Below are 22,266 nucleotides of genomic sequence, written 5' to 3'. Positions count from 1 at the left end.
TCTAGTGTACAACCCAGGCCCCGGCAGCTGAACAAGCAATAGCTTGAATTCGTGTCCAGTGTTGATTTAGATCCTTCTCTTGTCAGCGTCCCGAGCCCAGCACGGAGAGGTGGTGAGGTGCGTGTGTCGACTGGACCCGAAGACTAGCTTCCAGATGGCAGCAGAGTGGCTCAAGTACCAGCTGTCGGCTGCTATTGACACTGGACCTGTGAACTGTTAGTTTCTGCCTTTTGTCTGTTACTACTAAATGTTAATATTGTATAAAATCTGTACATGCACCAATATGCCAGAGACCCATGTTGAGCAGTGTGCTAATACTGTCAAGTCAGTTTGCCCACTGCCCACTTCCATCCTCCTAGGGAATGTTTTCTTTTAGCTCACAGAGAAAAAAACAGATACCAAATATGCCTTGCTATTTAAAATAGGACGAGACAGCCACATTGCTGTCAGCTCTGCCTTTGTTTCCCTCTTACTAGAATCAATCAGTTTCAGGTTCTCCTGTGTCCCTAATCAAACTGCATGTCTAGACCTAACGTTTTCTTTAAACAAGCGCCAATATATAGATTCAGAAAGAATCTCTGGTTAGGCATAGCAGGAACAATTCAAGGACTTCCCATATCAAATACCTCAGAGCCTTTGGACAGTCTCATTTTACATAAAACCAAAACCCATACCTCTGTGCAAGTGCTTCAGCCAGTTAAATGTGTCTGTTTGCCTTATCTCTGTCTCGCTCCTGCACGTTATGCTTAGTGGACAGGAGTAATCAGGCAGGAGAGGTGATTTAACAAGGACAAGTCATGCCACAGGCATGGCATTCCAAGGGCACTAAGGATTTAAATGATGTTGTGTTACATTCCCTTGGGAATGTAGATGCTCTCTGAAGATCTGACTTGACTGAGGAAGCCCAGCTGAACTGCTGTGAGATGAAACTAGTGAAAGGCAGCACTATACAGAGGCTGGAAATTAGCCTATTAGCATCTGTCTGTGGCTTCTTCAGCGGGGTGGGGGGGTTAGAGTGGATTTATGAATTTGGTCCCTAGACCATTTCTAAAGATGTAGCCCTGAGAATTACTGTGAGGCTGTTGGATGTTAATCAACATTGTAACTTAAGAATTCCCTTGGTTTGTGTGGCTTTTGTGTGTGTGTGTGTGTCTTTGGGGGGGGGGAAGGAGGGAGAGAGAGAATGAGAATGAGAGAGTGGGAGCTGGTCTCAGATGTCATTGTTCTTATTCCTCAGCCACTGAGTGTGGTGTTCCCATACCCACCCTTGGCATTCTCAAACCCCAGGGCATCCACATAGGCCCTGGTAAATAAATGTTAAGTGATAAGGCTAGTGCTGAGCAACAGCCCTAGCTTGGAACAATTCCTTATGATCTCAAATATCTTAATTTTGGGGAAACTCCTAGATTGTCACCTAAGGAAGGGAAGGATTAATATTTTTCAAATGTCTTGTAAGCCATAGAGTTTCCTTCCATGCATATGCTCAAGAGACTGAGTGCAAGTTAATTCATGTGGTTCATGGGAGGTGGGAGCTGAGCGCCTTCTCGGTGTTCTCATGTTGGGGCTGTCAGATCACCTCTCCTGTGCCTCTAAAGTACCACGTGGTGTTCGAGACTCCAGCTATGGCTGTGTCTTCTGCTATCCTACCACACTGATAAGTATTTGCATGTGTGTTTCAAAAGCATGTTCTACAGCTGGAACTGGAGAGGGAGGCTTCTGCTCCATCTTCTCACCTTCATATGTGCAGTGGGAAGCCATGACTTTTTTTTTGGAAAGTGTGATCAACCAGATGTTTCGAACACTAGAAAAAGAAGTAAGTAACTTTCCCATGCTCACTGAGTGATATTTGACTTTTTGTAAACAGTAGTTGGATAGAGAGACATAGGGACATGCATCTTACAAAAGAGAAAACAGACTTAGATTGTAAGATGCATGCTCAAGTTTAAGCACATTATAAAGGGAGAGCTAAGACCAAAACTCAGATCTGTGACTCTTGAGCATTTACTATCCATTTTGAGGGGCTGGTCAGTTGAGCCTGGTAGTGCACAGGAGCCATGTGCAGGTTAAATCTGTGGTGAGGCGTGACAGGACTTGTACTTATATCACCTTAAGCAGTACTCTTTATAAAGCATCTTTCTCAGTTTTTTCAAGTTAAGCATAATATTCATGCTGTGTGGCCATTGTCCTCCCCAGAATAATAATTGATAAGTGGAGGGCAGGTGCTTGTCGGTTATGACTTGATTTTATAATGGGCCCTTCTCGCTGTATTGCTGACAATTGGATCCAGGGTCTTGCACATGACAGACAAGCACCACTTCTTAAGCTTATGTGATGAGGCCATGTGATAAGAATGTATGAAGTAAACTTACTTTCTTCATGATGCCTCATGTTGTTTATGCCCAGGGGTGTGCAAGCAACAGCCTCCAGCCCACCTCCAGCCATGTTTGCCTAGTCTGATGGTTTGCAGACTGCCCATTTTCTTCCTCCATTGTATATAGAAGCAGTTCAGCCTCTATTTTTAAATTTCCTTTCAGAGGAAGAATTTGACCAAGAGATTCCTTGACTAGAAAGGCGGAAAGCTTGCTCCACCTCTCCATTGTAGCATTAGCTTGACTTGTTTCTAGTCTAGGAGAAGCAGAGAGTGCCGACTAGACCCTGCCATAGCAGCTTCAGCAATGACCTGATGATGAGGTTGTCTGGGGGAATGTGTCACATTGTGATGGTGCAGATCGATCTGCTTCCCTTGGTAGTAAATCACAAAGCCCACAGCATTATAAAGCAGTGTAATCTAGCCATAGACAAAGCTTGTTGAGATAATTCTCCAAAAGTAGAAAAACAACTGTTTTGAGCCGGACCTATTCTACGTACACACCAGGACCCTATGTTGGAAAGAGAAACAGGTGAAAAGTGGTTTAACATTGGAAGGCACATCGTTTAGGGTGGAGAGGTGGCTCAGTGCTTTAGAGTATTTTCTGTTGTTTCAGAGAACCTGAGTCTGGCCCTGTTGCTTACAGGCTCACAACTGCCTGTGACTTCAGCTCCAGGGTGACTGACACCTCAGGTGTTTGAGGACACCTGTACTCTCACAGACATTCATGTGTACTCATATGTGCACTCATGCCTGAGAAGGTGCATATGTGTGCACATACACACACAAAGATAAAATGAATGTTAAAGGAAATATATAACTTAACAGCACAAATTTAGCCCTTCCCTCAAAATCTCTTATTTACATGAACTAATTGAAAATGTACTTATTTACTTGAGACAGAGCCTTACTGTACAGCTTGGCTGGCCTTGAATTTGTGGCAATCCTACTGCCTCTGCTTTTTTGGGTCCTAAAATAGACATGCTCTCTGGCTAAGGGATTCAGCAAAGGGATGAATCTATTGATAGTGGAAAAATGGGAACTTTTTTTTACTGATAGGAAATTATATATTCCTGTTGTCGTACATGTTGGTATCAATTACGGAATTGTTTTAATGGGGTGGTTTAGATTTTAAGGGTTCAAAGCAGTGTGTAAGCTAGCTCTGCTAGTACAGCTTGTAATACTTGGGAGCCTGAAGCAGGACTACAAGTTCAACGTTATCTTGGGCTCTAGTCTGAGTTCAGGGCAGTCTGGGCAAACTTAAAAACAGTCTCAGCACACAAAGTTGTGGGTATAGGGACAAAGAGCTGAGACACAGTGTGTGGTTGAGCACTTTCCTAATATACATGAGGTTCTGGCTTCAGCTTCCAGAAACACACAAACACTGCTTGTACATGCACTTTGTGTGCTGTGTTATATTTTTATAACCTACAATGTGGTGGAGGGTTTTGAGCTGCAGCCCTGTTGACTTCCTTCTCATGTCTGCTTGACAGGAGCTCCCAGTTAATGAGGGGATAGAGCTGCTGCAGCTGGTTTTGAACTTTGAGATGAAGGATCCCCTCGTCCTGTCCTGTGTCCTCACCAATGTCTCAGCACTCTTTCCGTTTGTCACATACAAGCCGGCATTCTTGCCCCAAGTCTTCTCTAAGGTATGAGCTTATCTTTACAAACTTTATTTTACAGTATGAATCAGCTTTTATAACTGTTTGAAAATATCTGTTATAAACTGATCAAGAGACAGACTATTTTCTTGTATTAAATGGTTTACTTGGTACTTACCATGAATCAGACACTATGCTGGTACCTTATTGTTTGGTACCACTGTGGGAAAAAGGCACAGAAACAGGCATTATACCCACCCATATGGTATTGCAATGAATAAATACACGTCCCTGCTAGGAAACAGAAAGGAAAACTAAAGAAGGTTCCTAAGTGTGCGGTTGTGTTGGCAGAGTCAGGCACAGCATGGATCATTTTTAGGTTTCTGACTTAGTGATTCATTGCCTGATAAGAGCCTCCACTTATGTCACCAGTGACCCTTCTTCCCCACTTCTACTGCCGGCGTGCAAATGGCAAGAATGTACTTGCAAGCTTGGCTGGAACCGGTGTTTACTTATAGGCAGTGAGTGACTCTTGCTTTTCTTCTCCCTCAGCTCTTTTCATTTGTTACTTTTGAATCTGTTGGGGAAAGTAAGGTAAGACCATTTTTCTATTTTGTTTGGGGTTATGTTTTGAAAAAAAGTCTTACTATGCATCTCTGGCTGGCCTTAAGTTCTGCTATCTGACCACTGCCCCCCAGTGCTAGGATTACAGGCATGTGCTGCCATGCAAAGCTGGGACATGCATTTAAACTGTCCAGTTCTAACTTCTCATACACTTAAGTGTGAGTGCCTCACAACCATACTTAATCTGGATTTCTGTGTGTGCAGAATGGAAGGGTTAGCAAAGCAGAAGGTCATAGGTGGTTTTGGGGGGGGGGGGCATCCTAGGCAGATCTGAGCACAGGTTCATGGACATAGTGAACCTCACTTCATTTTCCCCTTAGGACTATAGACGTGGCTGTTACATGGTCTTGAGCTGCATTATGAGCAGAATTTAAAGTGTCTCTGGGTTTGGGGAATGTTTCTCTGCAGGCCCCCAGGACTCGGGCAGTCAGGAATGTAAGAAGACATGCTTGTTCCTCCATCAACAAGATGTGTCGAGACTACCCAGACCTTGTTCTGGTAAGCTGCTGGACCCTGGTTGAGTCTTCTGAACCTTGTATGACGAGTCGTTTGTAGATAGCTTTCTTGAGTTGGTCGGTTCTTTCTCTTTTTACATAGAGCAGTGGTTCTCGGCCTTCCTAATGCTGTGACTTTCTAATATGGTTCCTCACATTTTGGTAACCTCCAACCATAAAATTATGTTGCTGTTAATTCATAACTAGTTTCTCTACTGATAGAGTTGTAATATAAGCACCTGATATGCAGGGTATCTCATGCGCTGCCCCAAAGGCAGCTGAGAGCTGAGAACTGCTGTCCTAGTAATACAGCTCAAAATGTAATTGAATTCGCCCTCAGGTGAATGGTTTTTTTTCTGTGTGAATGAAAATGTTTTCAATTCCTTGTTTGCAAATGGTTGTCTGATTTTTGAGAGAAGCCAGATGCAGATTCCAGCCTTTTTTTTTTTTTTTTTGGGGTGGGAGTTCTTTTAAAGGTTAACATTAATCCACATCAAAGGGTTATTTTGAAATTGCTTCTCTGAATGGATGGTAGTAGCTCTTTCTGTATAGAAGGCATAAATTGGTCTTGGTGAATAGACATAACATGAGTGTAGAGAAGCACCAGACAGAACCATCTCCTACCTGGTTCTGTGCTATTCAGACAAGGATGAACATTATGACAAAGTTACTAAGTGATAGTTTTCTGGCATTCTTGACTGGCTTAACTCTCTGAAAGTTATCCTTTTTCCTTTGTGATATGTAGCCCAATTTTGACATGCTTTATAGCCATGTGAAGCAACTCCTCTCCAATGAGCTACTCCTGACCCAGATGGAGAAGTGTGCCCTCATGGAAGCCCTGGTTCTAGTTAGCAACCAATTTAAGGATTATGAGCGGCAGAAGTTATTCCTAGAGGAGCTGATGGCACCAGTGGTCAACATCTGGCTTTCTGAAGAAATGTGCAGGTATAGATGTGGGGACCACTGACTGCGACAGCGCTTGAGTAGAACTGGTATGTTTCCAGATCTGTGTCAGTGTGAGGAGGGGTATGAGGGTATGGGGCTGTGCTGGCTCTATTTCACTCCCAAAAATGTTGCTTTGCTCTATGGAGCTGCACCAGGACTGGTGAAAGGTGGCTAGCATGGTTGTGGGGCTTGTAACTCTGGCACATTGGCAGTGCAGCCTCAGCATCTTTGGAGAAATGAGAGCTGCTAGGAAGGACCAAGTGGACCTGGTGCCTGTGCTGTCCACATGGTAGAGAACCTGTTTCTCTTGTCACTGTTTGAATTTGTAAAATACACAACTGCTGTTTGGGCTGGGCCCAGTGGCACATAAAATCTGAGCACTCTGGAAACAGGTAGGCAGATCTCTGCATTCCAGGACACCCAGAGCTACAAAACAAAAGCAAAAACCCTACTGTTTGGGGTCAAATAATCTGTCTCTCAGCTCTTTTTAATTTAGTTTCACAAGACTGGGTCTACTGTAACCTAGATTGGCCTATAGATAACTGTGGCCAAGGATGACCTTGAATTCCTGATCCTTACCCTCTTCCTCTCAAGTCTTGGGATTATAAATCTATGATAATGATGCTTTGTTTACCTGCTGTTGACTCTTGAGGAGATTGTCCTTTCTTAAAGGCATGGTACATGTGGTGGAAAACAGCAGTCTGAGTTCCTGGTCTCGGGGTGAGGGTGAGCGGGGAATGGTTGTTCTTGTAGAGGACACAGTTTCTTCCAGTTCCAAGCATCTACACAGCATTTCACTGCCATTGAAAACTCCAGCCCCAAGGAATCCAGAGCCCTCTTCTGGCCTCTGAAGAATTAAACACTCATGTGGTGCACAGACATGCTTAAATGCAAGCAAACATTCCTCCCTTTTTTTTTTTTTTTTTAAAGACTATGATGTAATGGTTGGAGGGATGGCTTAGAAGTTAAGAAAGCATACTGCTTTTTCAGACAACCAGAGTGCCCAACACCAGACTAACCTCACAGCTGCCTGGACCAAGCTCCAGGAGACCCAGTGGTCTCTTTTGGCCTTGGAGGTCACCCGCACTTGCATATACGTACTCCCACACAGACATGTATATACACTTAACTAAAAATAAAGTAAATCTTTGTCTAAACAACGATCAGGATGGACCTTCTCTCCCCCATCCCTTCAGAGCACTGTCAGATATTGACGCCTTCATTGCCTATGTGGGTGCAGACCTGAAGAGCAGTGACCCGGCTGCGCAGGACCCGTGTGGCTTGAACCGTGCACGAGTAAGAATCTCCCGGGATGGGGAAATTTAACTGTCCATGGGCAGGACCTAAGGGTTTCATTATCAAGTTTCTCAGATTTGTTTTGTCTGTGCTGGTGAGAGACCCAAGAGTCTCTCCTGCCCTAAGCTTCTCCTTTCTTTTCTTCTTTAGTCTTGAATTCTTGAGTTAGTTCTCACAGCAGAGCACATGGTCTTTTCTATGAAGTCATTATTTTGGCTTTAAGGATCCCTAAGTAGCTCGGAAGATGGAGGTGTAATGAGGAAATAGGTCAGAGCTTGGTCGCAGGGTGAGTCCTCCCTGCTATTGCTCTCTGGCATGTGAAGTCCTAGGTGATGGCCAAACCTTGAGAACCTGAGGCTTTTCAGTACATTGGTACTCAAATAAACCACTATGGTGAAAGACACGTGATCTTTCTGGCATGAGGGGTTGGGGGTTAGGCTGCAAGCTGTGGAGTCTCGGATGGAGGGTCAGGTAAAAAAAAAAAAAATGGCAGTTTAAATACTTGGTGGTGGAGCTCATCCAAGCCACCCGTACCCCAGGTTCATGAAACCCCTAGAAAGACATCTGGAAACTTCCAGAGCTTCCTACCACTAGTCCTGAAAATGGTAGTAAGAAGATCTCCCTTGGACTGGACCATAAAGACAAGAACTGAGGTCTTGCCGGGGTGGGAGACACAGGAGACATGGGCTTCTTCCCTGTGACTGTCACTGAGCTGTCACCCTGAATGCATGTCACGGTGTTTCCCCCTTATTCCCCACTATGTTTTTCATTCTTTATAGATGAGCTTTTGTGTGTACAGCATTCTGGGGGTTATGAGACGAACTAGCTGGCCTTCTGACTTAGAAGAAGCCAAAGCTGGGGGTTTCGTGGTGGGTTATACACCCAGTGGAAATCCAATCTTCCGTAACCCCTGCACAGAGCAGATCCTGAGACTTCTGGACAATTTGCTTGCCCTTGTAAGGTGAGTCAGAGATATTCTTTGTTTTTATTTTAACCCTAAGAATCTCAAAAGTTTAATCTTTAAACACACTAGTGGCATAGGATTAGGTTCTAATTCTTTTTGGGAGGAAGGCTTTTCTTTCTAAGGACTGTTGTCCTCCCTGTGTGAGGTGCACTCTTTATATACATGGTTGGAAATAATTTCAGAATAGTGTTGTCTAGTATATCCTGTTTTGATTTTTCAAGGCAAGGTCTGTGTAGCCTTGACTATCCTGGAACTGACTCTGTAGACTAGGCTGGCCTCAAACTCACGATCATCCCAGCACTTTCTTGTATTTCCCTCATGCCTGCTTAAAAGCTCATGCCTGCTTTTAAGGTTATTTTGTCTACATTTTTACCAGGAAAGGAATGGCTTGTTGGAAAGAAACAGTTGGTTTTTGTAGTAGTGTTTCTCCAGATAGTGTCCATGTGCACTAATATGAATTTCTCACCAATGGCTGAACTCATGTAGGCCAAACTTGGATTGGCTCAGCAGAGAGGAGAAGTATGTCTTTCACCTCAGTTTGTGCCAGTGTGTGAGACCTGTGGTGTCAGCAGTCACCTGAGTTGTTGCTTAAAAGCAGAATTAGGAACTCGCTCTAGACTCTGAATGTTAACAAGCTACCTGGGAGTTTCATGTACACATTAAAGAGTCAGAAGCATTACCCTAGGTCACATGAGCTGGTGCTCAAATGAAAGTTGGCCAGTCTAGGCTTATTGGTTATGAGAAGTGTACTTTTGAACTTTAGATAAGTGAAAAATTTTAGAAACATGCAGTCCTGGTCTCTGACTTCTTTTGCTCAACATTATGGTGTGGGAACATCCAAGTTATGAGTAACTATGGTCTGTTTCTTCTTACTGTCTATGTGATATTCTGCTGTGTGGCTCTTACTGGCCCCAACGGACTTTTAGACAGAGTTTTAATGATGTACATACAATAATTTAATAATAAGCTGTTCTCTCTCGATCTTGGAAATGTGAGATAGTTGCATAATCTTGTGGGTTATACACGGGAGGGTAGAATTCCTGAGTTGTATTGTGTTTTTAGTTTTCCTGGCTAGGGCGACATTCAGATGTGGTCATGATTGTGCTCCCAGCAACTGAGTACAGAAATGATGGAAAGTGTTTTCTTTCTTTTGGTTCCTTTTGAAGCAGTGTACCACCAGCCCTTTGTGTGTGTGCACTCGCGGGTGCTTGCAGAAATGACAGCAGGAGACTCTTGGGAACAAAACATTGTCTCAAAAAAACAAAACAAATGAGCATGTTTCACTTGCCTATTTACTAGTATTTGGGAGCCGAGTTGGGCTGATCTCTCTGGGTTCACAGCCAGTCTGGTCTATAAGTTCTAGTCCAGCCAAGGCTACATAGTAAGACCTTGTTTGTTTGTGTGGTTGTTTATTGTTATTAAATATTTGCTTACTTTTATATCATGTGCTTTGGTGTTTTGACTGCATGTATGTCTATGTGAAGTTGTCAGATCCCCTGGAACTGGAGTCACAGACAGTTGTGAGCTGCCACGTGGGTGCTAGGAATTGGACCCTGGTCCTCTGGAAGAGCCACCAGTGTTCTTAACCACTGAGCCATCTTTTTAGTCCCAAGACCTTCTCTTTAAAAAAAAGAGAGAAAGAGAAAGAAAAAAGCAATTATGGCTCATTTGTTCAGAGTCAAGTTTAAATTTGTTCAAGTAATTATTTAGATGTTATTTTATAGCATTAACAGCGTCATCCCAAACTTCTGAGAGAATTTTCTTTCAGAAAGCAAAATCCTGCAAATTGAGCAGAGTGCAGTTTTGTTTTTATTTTTCTGAGAACCTTGCTATGTAGTCAAGTTGACCTTAAATTTGCTGTTTTCCTGTCTCAGTGTCAGATTACTTTTCCTGAGAAACAGCCAGCTGTCTGTGTTCTCTAGACAGGGCACTGTTATCAAGTCTGCTTTGGGAACCAGTGAGTTTATAGGCGTTAGTTGAGAGCACGGGTATCTCAAAGACAGCCTAGTCATAAAACTCCTGTGGAGCATGCAGCCCTGGAGCTTCCCAAACAACCTGCAGTAGCTTCTTGCCAAAGAGTGTCCTCTCCTTCAGGAACTGTTCACTGTTAGAAGAGCTTGGAGAAGTGCAGCAAGGGCCTTCTCATGAGCTTCCTGGGTTTCATGAGCCTTTCATAAGGGAAATTTCCGTTGAGACAAACAGTTAATGGATAGTCAGTGTTCTGAGTTCGCCCCTGAAACCCACGAGTGACATCAGGGGACCACACACAGAGTGAAATGTCTTGTTTTCCAGTCGTAGTGGCACACACCTTTAAGGGGCAGGTGGATCTCTGTGAGTTTGAGGCCAGCCTGGTCTACAGAGTGAGTTCCAGGTCAGCCAGAAATACATACTAAGCCCCTAAGCCCTGTCTTTCAGAGGATGGGGGGTTGGTTTTGTTTTAAATAATGTTGCATTGTGTGCCCTCTCCAGGAGTGGAGCCATCGAGGTCTAGAAGCTACTCTTTGTGTTGATGAGGAGTTAGTGTGCAGGACAGCTTAAGGACAGAGCTGAGTCCTTTGCACACTGCACATTTGCCCATTCTGCATACATCAGTCATCTTCGGTGATGACCTTTCCTTACTGTCATGTTCTTGCTATGCTGCGGACTGAGTCAACTTTGATGGTTTTCAAAGTGTTTTGAATGCTTATTCTCGGTTTAAAACAAGCCTATTGTGGCTGTGGTGTTTTACACTGATGGAGCAGGAGAATAGGAAGTTCAAGACCAGACTCTACAGTACAACCAGTTTTGGGCTAGCCTGCTGCCATCTGTGGGCTACCCTCAGAGGCCAGAGAAGGTGCCATCCCCTGGGCTGGTTACAATCACCACGTGGGTGTTGGGAATGAAAATCTTGTCTTCTCTAGAAGCAGCAGGTGCTTGTAGCTGGTGAGCCATCTCTTAGGCCTTTGTTGTTGTTTTTTCATATTTGTTCACTTTATAGACTCAGGCATTCCATCAAGGTCAGAGGGCAACTTATAAGAAGTTGGGTTTTTTTCTTCCATCCTATGGGTCCCAGGAATTTAACTCAGATCAAACCAGTCTTAGTGGCAAGCACCTTTACTGCTGAGCCATCTCACCAGCCCCTGACATGTTTTCTTCACATCTGTATTCTGCAAGTGGATCTATTCCCCACCTCTCCCCCCACATGAAGGCATAGACTGTTAGCTTAGGCTGCCCAGGGTCAGTCTGTGAAGCATCAGTTTCCCACCTTCATGTGCTGATAGCTCTGTAGGAGCCAGGGATTGGGCAGCTGGCTGTCTCTAATACTTGGAGCGGGGAACAGGAGAACTAACAAAAGCTCAAGGGCAGCCCAGTCTCAGAACAGAAAGATCTCCAGCCACTGATGTGCTGGAGATCCATTGTCTATGACTACGAAACCTCCTGGACCAGCAGCAACTAAGCTATTTATAAACTTCTAAATCCTCTTATTAGATTGTGGAAGGAAAAGCACTCTGGGTTTTTTGTTTTGTTTTTGTTTTTGTTTTTTGAGAAAGGATTTCTCTATAGCCCTGGTTGTCCTGAACTTCACTATGTAAGACTAGGCTAGCCTCCAATTTACTGAATTCCTCCTGTCTCTACCTCCTGAGGGTTAGGATTAAAGGTGTGCACCGCCATGCCTGGCTCTGATATAATTTTTAAACTCTGATAATACATGAAGTAATAGTCACCGGTTGTCATAATTGTGGGTTAGTGTTCTGTGACTGTCAGTGCAGCATGTTTGTTGAACTGTACCATTACAGTGATGTGTGTCTTCCATGATTGGGCTGATGGCGTCCCTCTCATGTGCATTGTTGACACCATCATGTCTGTCAGTACCTGACATTTTCTGTCTATTGCAAATGTTCTAAAATTACCTTTCAGGAGAAGCATAGGAATCTAGGCTTGGTCCTTGGGCTTTTAATAGAGAATACTATTGGCTATAGAGGCCAGCTTGGGCAAGTTAGCAAGATCTTATCTCAAGAAGTGAGTCATCTAGAGTGACTCACACTTTTAATTCCAGGAGTCCAAATGGGAAAAATCTTTTGAAATCAAGGCCTGCCAAATTTGTATAGCAGGTCCCAGGCCAGAAGGGCTATATAATAATAATAAGACCTTATGTTCTTTTTTCTTTTTTCGTTTTTTTTTTTTTTTTGTCAACCAAAAGCTGAGGTGGCTAGAAAGATGTTTCGGAGCTTAATAAGCACTTTAAAGGAAGTCAGGACTGGAACCCAAGCAAGTCAGGAAGCAGGAGCTGATGCAGGAGCCATGGAGGGATGTCACTTACTGGCTTACTTTCCCATGGCTTGCTCAACTTGCTTTCTTATAGAACCCAGGTCTACCAGGCCAGGGATGGCTCCACCCACAATGGGCTGGGCCAGGGATGGCTCCACCCACAATGGGCTGGGCCAGGGATGGCTCCACCCACAATGGGCTGGGCCTCCCCCTTGATCACTAGTTGAGAAATAAGTGACTGTTTTAAAGTTGGTAACTCTAGGAGTAAAGCTCCATACTAGAGTGGTTTTCTATAGTCCACAAGGTCCTAGCTTTGGTCCCAGTTCTCCAGAAAAGCAAAGATGGAAGTAGCTGTTGACTGTGCAGTGTGAGCAAGAGCCAGGCAAGTCCTGCTGCTAGTCCTTATCCCTTAGTAACACACGGCATTTTGATGGGGAACATGTTTATATTTTTTCCTCTTGGAAGCTGTGGTGACAGTTGCCAGGTCTTTGCTCCATAAATAGAAGCAGGAAAGTGAAAGATGGGTCACATTACTCCTGCTCGTGGCACATACAGTATTATGGACATTTCTTTCACTGGTGTGGTGATTTGAAAATGCTTGACCCATAGAGAGTGGTACTGGTAGGAAGTGTGGCCTTGTTGGAGGAAGTGTGTCGCTGTGAGGGTGGACTTTGAAGCTCCACCCTGTGCAGAAGAGGCAGTCGGCTCCTGGCTTCCTTTGGATGAACTCAACATCCATGCCTGCCTGGATGTGCTTCCTGCCATTATGATAATGAACTAAAAGTCTGAGCCTGTAAGCCAGCTCCAACTAAATGTTTTCCTTTATAAGAGTTGCCTTAGTCATGGTGTCTGTTCACAGCAGTAAAACCCAAACTAAAGACAGTTGGTACCACCAACAGTCAGAAAACTGGGAGTGTCCTACATCTAAAAGGAATTTGCTTTAGAGTCATGTGGCTAACCTTCGATCTCAGGATTTGGTGTGTGGTATTAGGCCATGGGGATCGTATACAATGTAGTTAACACTTCAAGGATTTGTCTTTGGAGAATCCTCAATTTTTATTTTCTTTCTTTTTGTTGCCTCTCTTGAGAGTAGTGTTGGTGGGATGAATCTATTTGAAAGACTAGCCAGATGTTTATATAACATCCTTATTTCTTTCAGAACTCACAATACTTTATATACACCAGAAATGCTAACCAAAATGGCAGAACCTTTCACCAAGGCTCTCGATATAGTTGAATCTGAGAAAACGGCAATATTAGGTAAGAAGGCTAATTTACCTCGGTGTCAGGTTCATCCTAACCTCCCATGACCGGGTGTCGGGAAGTGCGTTTGTGGACCTCCTCAGGTGCTCTAAGAGCTCTGCATCTGTCCATCTCCTTATTTTAACTGTTGAGTACTCACAGCCCCTTTCCCCCTATTGTTAGCTTCTTTAGTGTAGTGTGGAAATAGTGGTGGGTGGTAGAACCATGTCTCCCAGCTTTTACCCTGATAGAATCACTCATTTTCACCTTTGATAAAGACAAATGACAAAATAGTCTGAAGTGTGGCATGTGCTATGAAGGAAAGAGGCAGGTCCTTGAAAGAGTGTCAGTTTGGAGGCCTAACTTGTTTGTCTGGGAAGTTTCTTGTTGAAGGACTAGTGAAAGCTAACTATGTCAGATGCAGGGGAGATACTAGGTTGGATATAGCTTAACTGGCATGTACCTAGCCCTGGGTCTCATACCCAGTTGTCGGAGGAAGGGAAGAGGAGAAAGTCTAACAATTTCATGATGGTTTTGGTACTCTACCGACTAGAATATATGGCCACCTGCTTTGTAATATAGAACACCTGTTCACAGATACATGTGCCTGCTCTTAGGTATTGGCTCTTTGAGAAAAGTGTGTTCTCAACCCATTTTTTGTTTGTAGGATTACCTCAGCCACTCTTGGAATTCAATGACCACCCTGTCTATAGAACCATTTTGGAAAGAATGCAGAGATTCTTCGGCATCCTCTATGAGAACTGGTAAAGGCCCAGCACTGCTGTTCCACAGTTCCCCACTAAAATACTCATTTTGTAGGGATGCAAACACAGAGACATTGATGGAGAATTCTAGTGTAGAGGTGAGGTGGGGCAAGCATTGGAAAGGAAGTTGGTGATAGTGTTCATTCTAAGGAAGCAACATGCTTTCCTATGTACCTTACAGTCCTGGATGTGACTTGAAGTGTGTGCCTGCTGTGTTGGTGCTGATGCATAACAGTGAGGTCCAGGAGCTAAAGGATTGGGGTTGCATCTGCTCTGACCTTAGTGCTTGTTGTCTCTTTCTCATGGAACAGTGGGAGGAACTAGCCAGGCTTCTGTCCTGGTTATAGGCCTTAGTGATACTCAGCACATGCACACTGTACTGAGCTGCAGCCTCAGTCTGCCGAGCACTATAGGCCCCTTGAGCAGGTCTGACAGCACTGAGTATTAACACCAGTGACTTTGCCTTACAGTTACCATATCCTAGGGAAGGCAGGCCCTTCCATGCAGCAAGATTTCTACACTGTGGAGGACCTTGCCACCCAGCTCCTTGGTTCAGCTTTCGTCAACTTGAATAATATTCCTGACTTCCGGCTCAGATCTATGCTTCATATCCTTGAAATGACCCTGAATCACCCAGAAATCCAGGAAACCAGAGACGGGGAGGGGGGCACCTAACTGCAAGGAACTAGTGGGACGGTGGACTTCAGTGCAGCATGATCCCTCTCCAGACAGAGAGTAAAAGGGAAAGCAGAAAGGCAGTTGGGAGAGAGTATTCTCTGTCTGTGTAGTGTAGGCTAGTCCCACCCATGCTGCCCTCTGGCACTAACTTCCTGATGCTGGGGTTCTGGGCTTGACCACCTGCTGGGTTTTGTGTTGATTTATTTGGGGTTTTGAGACAAGCTCTCTCTGGCCTATGCCTGCTAAGTGTTGGGTGCTACCATGCCTGGGTTTATTTTGTTTTTGTTTTGAGTAACAATCTCATTGTTCTCCAGGCTGACCTGGAAATCCTGGGCTCAAGTGACCATCTTCCTCAGCCTCCTGGGTAACTGGAGCTACAGATGAAGGCTGGTGAGGCTGGTACCAGCTATGTGCTTTCTTTTGAAAGGAACACTCAAGATTTCATGGTCCTTCAGAGCCTTTTGTGTGGGGTGTCTTTTAAGTCTTCTCTTCAGCAGCCCAGGCCTGTGATATACAGCTTAACAGAACAGGCAGTGAAGCTGACTCTCGAAACAGTTGAGTATTTGTGCAGCTTAGGAGTCCAGGTCAAGCATGAGAGGTTTTTCCTATTAACACAGGATAGATATTCTTGGTGTCTTGAAAGCCCTATAGTGGATTGCCCAGCAGTGCAGCTTGTTGGCTAGGGAGAGCCAACATCTGCTCGTGTGCTAAACTCCTTAACCCATGGTAGCACGTGTCTTTGTGAAGCCCCTCGTGCTCTTCTGCCCCCCAGAACACTATGAAACCCTGATATCACCCATTCTTGGACCTCTCTTCACCTACCTCCACATGGTAAGTGGGTCAGGGAATCAGACGAGAACTAACTCTTAAACACGTGGTCCAGGCTGGGGAGATGGCTCAGTCTGTAAAATGCCCATAAGCATAATGACATGAATGTGGATCTCCACATATGAAAGCCAGATGTGGTGCCACACATCTGTAACCTCAGCATCTGGAGCTCTTTTGCCCGACAGACTATGCTAATAATCTCAGGTTCAGGAAGATCAGAAACATGGTCAAGCATGATCACAGGAGATACTTGATGCTTGTCTCCAGCCTTAACACGTGTCACACACTACACATGAACACCAAATATACACACAAAGCTGCATGGCTGCTCTGGAGTCTTTATCCTAAGGCTGACTGTGAGGTGTCACCCCAACAGATGATTGCTGCTGTGCATTGAACAGCCCCTAAAAAACTAAGCGGCTTTGTTGCCATGGGGTGCCTTCAAGTTCAAATTCTGCTTCCATCTTCCTGTGAGGAGAGATGATCAAGGAACTGTTTCCCCTCCGTCTGTTTATGGCTATGGGATGAAGCAGTGAACAGCTTGACAGAAAAGGTGTTTCCAGAGAGATCCAGAACTTCTCAGTAGTGTTAGTCTTTTTTAACACAAATGATTAACATACCGTCCTTGTCAATCAGCAGAGTAAGGTTGCAGAAACCGTTACCTTTTTTTCACTGTATTTGGTCTGCCAAGGCTAGGGAGATGTTACAGGAAGGTGACTGACACATCCCTGACTTCCTTGGATTGGCAATAAATGACCAAGTACTGAATTCTTCAACACTTTTGACATAGAAATGCGATGTCTGTTCCAACAATTCAACTTTTTTTTTCTGTGTTGACCAAATCAAAAGTTAGTGCTAACATTAATTAAAGTTCCTGTTTTAGATTCTTTTTTCATATTTGGGTCTTGGTACAATGTAGTTTACAGTTCAGAAAATGTCTTTAGTTTGACATAAGGAGTTTCTTTCTGGGTAATTAGTTGAGCCTAAAGTACACCTTAATAGCTCTGTGTAGGTGCTTCTCCCTATAATCCCAGCACTAAGGAAACTGAAATAGGAGGATCACTCAGCAGTGTGAGGCAGGCCTGGAATTTATAGTGAGCTCTTCACAGCCTAGGCTAGAGTAAGAAGAAAGGAAATGAGTAGCGTGCCTTAACACTGCGTCCTCCAGCCTCTCCTCACTCTAGCACTTGTCTTGTCTCTCCAGAGGCTTTCTCAGAAGTGGCATATCATCAACCAGAGGAGCGTCTTGTGGTAAGGAATGCCTCTCCTTGGTGGGTGACAGCAGCCAGCTTCAGGTGGGGAAAGGAAGAGGGGGCAGGCAGGGTTCTAACCATACTGTGGCTAGAGTAGCAGTAGTTTATCACCATTCCCAGCTTAGATGGGAGGCAATCTGTGTGGACAGGCTGTTACCAGTGAGTGGCCGGATGTTGAAGTTAACCCTTTCTGTGGGGACTTGCCCCTTTCCTTTTGTGGATTTTGATCCTGAACCTTCCATTATTCCAACCAAGCAGAGTCACAAGACAGTGTCCTTCAGTGGACTGCCGTCGATCCCTGATAACATCTTCAGAACACAGACCTAGGGAGAGACAACATATTAATGGCCTTGGAGGGGGAGAGGGGCAGGTGCAGGTCACCACTCTCCTTGTCCTTGGTACCTTTGCTGTCCCATGGAATGTGTTCCCTGGTTCTCGGCAGTGGAGAAGATGAGATTGCAGAGGACAACCCCGAGTCTCAAGAAATGCTGGAGGAACAACTGGTGAGGATGTTAACCCGAGAAGTCATGGACCTCATCAGTAAGTGACTTGTGGGAACCAGGGAAGCTGCTCACTAGAGGTTCAGGATTACAAGGCATCACCCAGACAAAAGCTAATAGTCCAATCCAAGTCAGTCTCTGAACTGTGAACTGAAGTGTTCATACCCAAATAAGAAAGGGATCCAAAATGAAAATTTGAATTAATGTTGGCAACAACCTTCTAGCTGAATAAAGATGGGAAAAAGTTTAATTCTTGGATATGGACATCAATTTCTATGTTCAGAAATGTTGACAAATTCAATACTAGTCATTTATTGTTAATCCAAAATAGTTAGGAATGTGTCAATGACCTTCCCTGGTCATTTATTCTCAGAGGAGTCTGTGATGTCCCTTTAGCCAACTGACTGGAGAAGGGACCCACAGTCTGGTGGAGTTCTCAGAATACCACCTTCTATTGGTGAAGCTGGTTTTTATTCTGTGGACAGTGTCTACCCACCACCCTTCATCTGGTCAGCAGTGGTCTGAGATCAGTTGGTGAGAGAGAGGTGGCTGTTGTTTAGTGGGCAGCCGGGACCTCTCCTAGCCGAGTAACTGTGCTCTCTCCTAGTGGCTTGTTGTGTGTCAAAGAAGACTGCCGACCACACTGCCACTCCCACTGCTGATGGAGATGGTAAGTGAGCTGTGGCTCAGCCTTTGGAGAAAGACAGGACAGACCTACTGTGTGCTGCCCTACTTGCAGTTTCCTCTATCCAAGTGGCTTCCTTCCACCGTGACATGACACTGTCCTCACTCACCCAGTCTCTGCTCAAATGTCATCTCCTCTAAGAAGTCTTCATGTGCAGTCTGCCAAACACCACACTCCCAAGCACCTGTGACCTCTTGTTCCCTGCATTGTTTTCATGTATTTGTTGCCTATCCCCCTCGCTGTAGGCTGTCACAGGGAAGGAACCACGCTACACCTATCCTCCAGTAACAGAGTCCATGCCTGGTAGCATGAGCACTCAGTGTGACATACCCTAGTGTCATCGGTCACTCACCATCCAGACACCATTGTAGTGCTCCTGCACATCATCCGTATCTAAATCTAGGGGTGTCACTGAGGCCTCTACAGCCTTTGTGGGTAGCACTGCTCAATACCAGATAGCTAGGACGTTCAGTTCAGGTATTCCTTCCTCTTTGCTAAGAAAGAATGGTGTTTAATGTTCTGCATTATTACAGACGAAGAGATGATGGCCACCGAAGTAGCCCCTTCGTCTGTGGTGGAGCTCACAGATCTGGGCAAATGCCTGATGAAGCATGAGGTGGGTACCTCTCTCCTCATCCAGCTTCTACTTTCCTTGCTCTGGGCAGATGCTCTTAGGAAATGCACATGTACATTGCTGAAGATCGCTGGTCTTTGTCTCCATAGCCCTGAGCTTTTGTCTGTCTCACATACAGCTATTTCTCCCCCCCCCAACCCCCCTTCCAGCCTTCCCACTCCCTTTTTTAAAACGAAACAAAATTTCACCCAGACCTGAATTTATTTCCCATTGTAATCTTCTTTCCTCTTCAGGATGTTTGCACAGCACTATTAATCACAGCCTTTAATTCTCTGACCTGGAAGGATACTCTGTCGTGTCAGAGGGCGACCACACAACTCTGCTGGCCTCTCCTCAAACAGGTGTGCTCTCCTTACTTTGTGGGGATTAGAGGATGGCTACAAGCATGCTAGGCAAGCATTTTACCACTGAGCTACAGCCCCAAGTCCCCTTTCCCTTTTTATTTTGAGGGAAGGGTCTGACTAACTTTCCCAAGCTAGCTTTGAACTTAACTACTCCATCCCCAGACAGGCCTCGTCCTTGCCAGCCTGCCTCAGTCTCTTAGTAGCTGAGATCATAGACCGAGATCCTGTCAGTTACCTTTGCACCTAACAGTGCTGAAATCAGGGGCCTTTAAAGGCCTGCCCCTGCTGAGTCAGGCTCCGCTGCTTTCAGAATAGCCAGAGACAGAGCACTGAGAACAGGGCAGGGGCTCTTCACTCGATCATTACAACCCCTCTCCTTGCATCTCCAAAGGCTGAAGTCAGGCTAGCAGAGGGAGTCAGTGAGAGGACTGGGGGGTGGGCCCTTCAAGGTTCCTGTGGCTCCTGAGCACAGCTGCCTTCCCAGGTGATGTCTGGGACCCTGCTGGCAGACGCTGTCACGTGGCTCTTCACCAGTGTGCTAAAAGGGCTGCAGATGCATGGGCAGCACGACGGGTGCATGGCTTCCCTGGTCCACTTGGCCTTCCAGATATACGAGGCACTGGTGAGTGGAGAGCGCACCTCCCTTCACCTGCTCCCAGGGTCTTGGGGTGTGGCTTGGAATTGGGAAGGTGACAAGCCAAACCTACATCCAGTGAGTTTATCTCCATTTACCCAGCGTCCCAGGTACCTAGAGATAAGAGCAGTAATGGAGCAGATCCCTGAAATAAACAAGGAGTCTCTGGACCAATTTGACTGCAAGCTTTTAAACCCTTCCCTTCAAAAAGCAGCTGATAAACGACGGAAGGACCACTTCAAACGTCTTATCGCTGGCTGCATTGGGGTAAGTCATGCATCCCTGTTAGGGCTCCAAGTCTCACACAGTTGTGGGTAACTCAAAACTAGCTAATCACTGTCGTGGGGGGGGGGGGTCTTCTAACTCACAGCTTGGACCCAGCCAACTAGTCACTGAGTGTGAGGTATGTGGTGGTGGTGTCTAACTCACAGCCTTGACTCAGCATCCATTTTCTTTTGTTTCCCACAGAAACCCTTGGGAGAACAGTTCCGAAAAGAAGTTCACATTAAGAACCTTCCCTGGCTTTTCAAAAAACCCAAACCAATGCTGGAGACAGAAGTGCTGGACAGTGAGGAGGGTGGACTGGCCACCATCTTTGAACCCTGAATCAAGCTTTTGGGCATCCTTCTCTGGCCTCGGTTGTCATCTCTTCTTCCCCTGTGTAGCTAATCTCTAGGCCCTCCTCGAACTGCCACCTTTTCCACCAAGTCAGCCTGGAGAAGCTCAGATCTGGGTCAAGCTGGAGCAGAGTGGGTCCTGCCCCAGGGCCTGAGTCATCCTACAAAAGTAAAAGGGTGTTGGGACCTCCACCATTCCAGACAGGTGGCCCAGGAGTTGGCAGTCACCTGCAGTGTGGGCTTTTCCAAGAAAAGCTAGAGCACAATGGCTTTCCCCAAAGCAGCTGCACCAGTGCATAGGAGGCCCTGGGCACTGTGCCCAGACCCACTGACCGTGTGTGCAAGGGCTCGTCTTAATCTAGAGTAAGAATCTGGCCTCTTGGTAGGACCTGTGGTACAGGCTGTTGCTCAAGTCTGAGCACACTGTCCAGGGAACAAGTGCCAGGCAGAATTCATTCAATCTAATGCTGTGTTCCTTAAAATGGATATCTTGCCCTTCTCTAATTGACCCTCAGCTGGGGTTCCCCAGTGTCCCATGACACACTAACCTTACAAAAGTAATCCAGACCAAGTAGGCTTCTGACAAGCTAGCAAAGCCACTCTCCCATCTGGGACTAGCTGAGTCCAGGTGCCTTTGAAAATCTCAGTGGTCCTTTAAGCTTCTGAAGACTTCTCAAGGGTCATTTCTACAAGGTTTAAAAAAAAAAAAAAAAAGTCCCAGTCATAGCCAACACTGAGTCCCTTAAGGTCCCTGGAAAGGGCACAAAGTAAGATGGGTGTGAGACCTGATCCTATTATGACAGGCACATGTGACCTAGGTGTCTGTGTGCCAACAGGCCTACTGTCCACCCAGTCCCAACTTTGACATGGTGTGGGACACAAGCATGCATGGTAAGGTTGGAGAGTCAGAGCTGGGAAACAGCATCTAGAATTAGAGGTCGCTGTCTACAGCTGCACAAAGCCGTCCTGTGTGGTGCTTGGGGGTCAACAGATTGTAAAGGCAATCTCAGTATTTCCTTCCAAACTTGATAGCTGCCTACTCCTGTCTGCTTAGGGCTATGGAGGATGTAGTTGTATTTATTATGTTGTAATATTTTTAACATCCTATGACTTCATGCTAGAAATTTTCTATTGTTTATAGAACTTTTTGTAGAAATGCTAACTCTGAAGTACATCTGCATGTCAGTAAATCTGTTTCATACAGAAGGGCCCAATTTTCCTTTTTCACACCAGTAACTCCTCTGAGCATCTTGTTAGGGGTACTACAGAAAAAGACCCACTGATGATCCACCCCAAGCTTTTTGATCCTAAGTCTCTTCTCCGGAACAGAGATAATGACAGCCCTTCTCATTGGGAGCTAGAAGTAGATGTCAGTGTGCACTAGCTCTAGTCTCCTCGGTCTTCCTTCAGCTGGGGCTGTTGGACAGTAATTCTTATTACGACAACCTCTTGTCTTGCTCTGAGGCAAGATTCCTTACTAGACAAAAGTAAGCCAGAAGAAAAACTTTTGCTAAGATAAGTTTATTTACAAGGGCCTTACAAAGGCA

At 45.3% G+C, this 22,266-nt stretch overlaps 1 protein-coding gene across 2 annotated transcripts in view; it reads left to right on the top strand.

Moving 5' to 3' along the window:
- XPO5 (exportin 5) overlaps positions 1–21,944 on the top strand; it is a 40,127-nt gene extending 18,183 nt beyond the window's left edge. Inside the window, exons 13-32 of one of the 2 annotated variants that reach the window (XM_080916755.1) lie at positions 87–215; positions 1,683–1,813; positions 3,862–4,017; positions 4,522–4,563; positions 5,002–5,091; positions 5,833–6,032; positions 7,229–7,328; positions 8,108–8,289; positions 13,700–13,800; positions 14,450–14,546; positions 15,017–15,153; positions 15,958–16,055; positions 17,257–17,303; positions 17,748–17,845; positions 18,413–18,475; positions 19,024–19,106; positions 19,358–19,465; positions 19,953–20,090; positions 20,205–20,369; positions 20,571–21,942. In XM_080916755.1, coding sequence (XP_080772881.1) covers positions 87–215; positions 1,683–1,813; positions 3,862–4,017; positions 4,522–4,563; positions 5,002–5,091; positions 5,833–6,032; positions 7,229–7,328; positions 8,108–8,289; positions 13,700–13,800; positions 14,450–14,546; positions 15,017–15,153; positions 15,958–16,055; positions 17,257–17,303; positions 17,748–17,845; positions 18,413–18,475; positions 19,024–19,106; positions 19,358–19,465; positions 19,953–20,090; positions 20,205–20,369; positions 20,571–20,708 — 2,303 coding nt within the window. In that variant the 3' untranslated portion in view covers positions 20,709–21,942. Of the gene's footprint in view, positions 1–86; positions 216–1,682; positions 1,814–3,861; positions 4,018–4,521; positions 4,564–5,001; positions 5,092–5,832; positions 6,033–7,228; positions 7,329–8,107; positions 8,290–13,699; positions 13,801–14,449; positions 14,547–15,016; positions 15,154–15,957; positions 16,056–17,256; positions 17,304–17,747; positions 17,846–18,412; positions 18,476–19,023; positions 19,107–19,357; positions 19,466–19,952; positions 20,091–20,204; positions 20,370–20,570 lie in introns of both variants that reach the window. The other variant, XM_080916756.1, reaches the window with a different exon arrangement.
- Positions 21,945–22,266: the final 322 nt, after the last annotated feature.

Source organism: Micromys minutus (assembly GCF_963924665.1).
Source record: "Micromys minutus genome assembly, chromosome: 5".
NCBI lineage: Eukaryota > Metazoa > Chordata > Mammalia > Rodentia > Muridae > Micromys > Micromys minutus.
The sequence above is the reverse complement of the archived record's forward strand: the minus strand, read 5'-3'. Positions and strand labels throughout refer to the sequence as shown.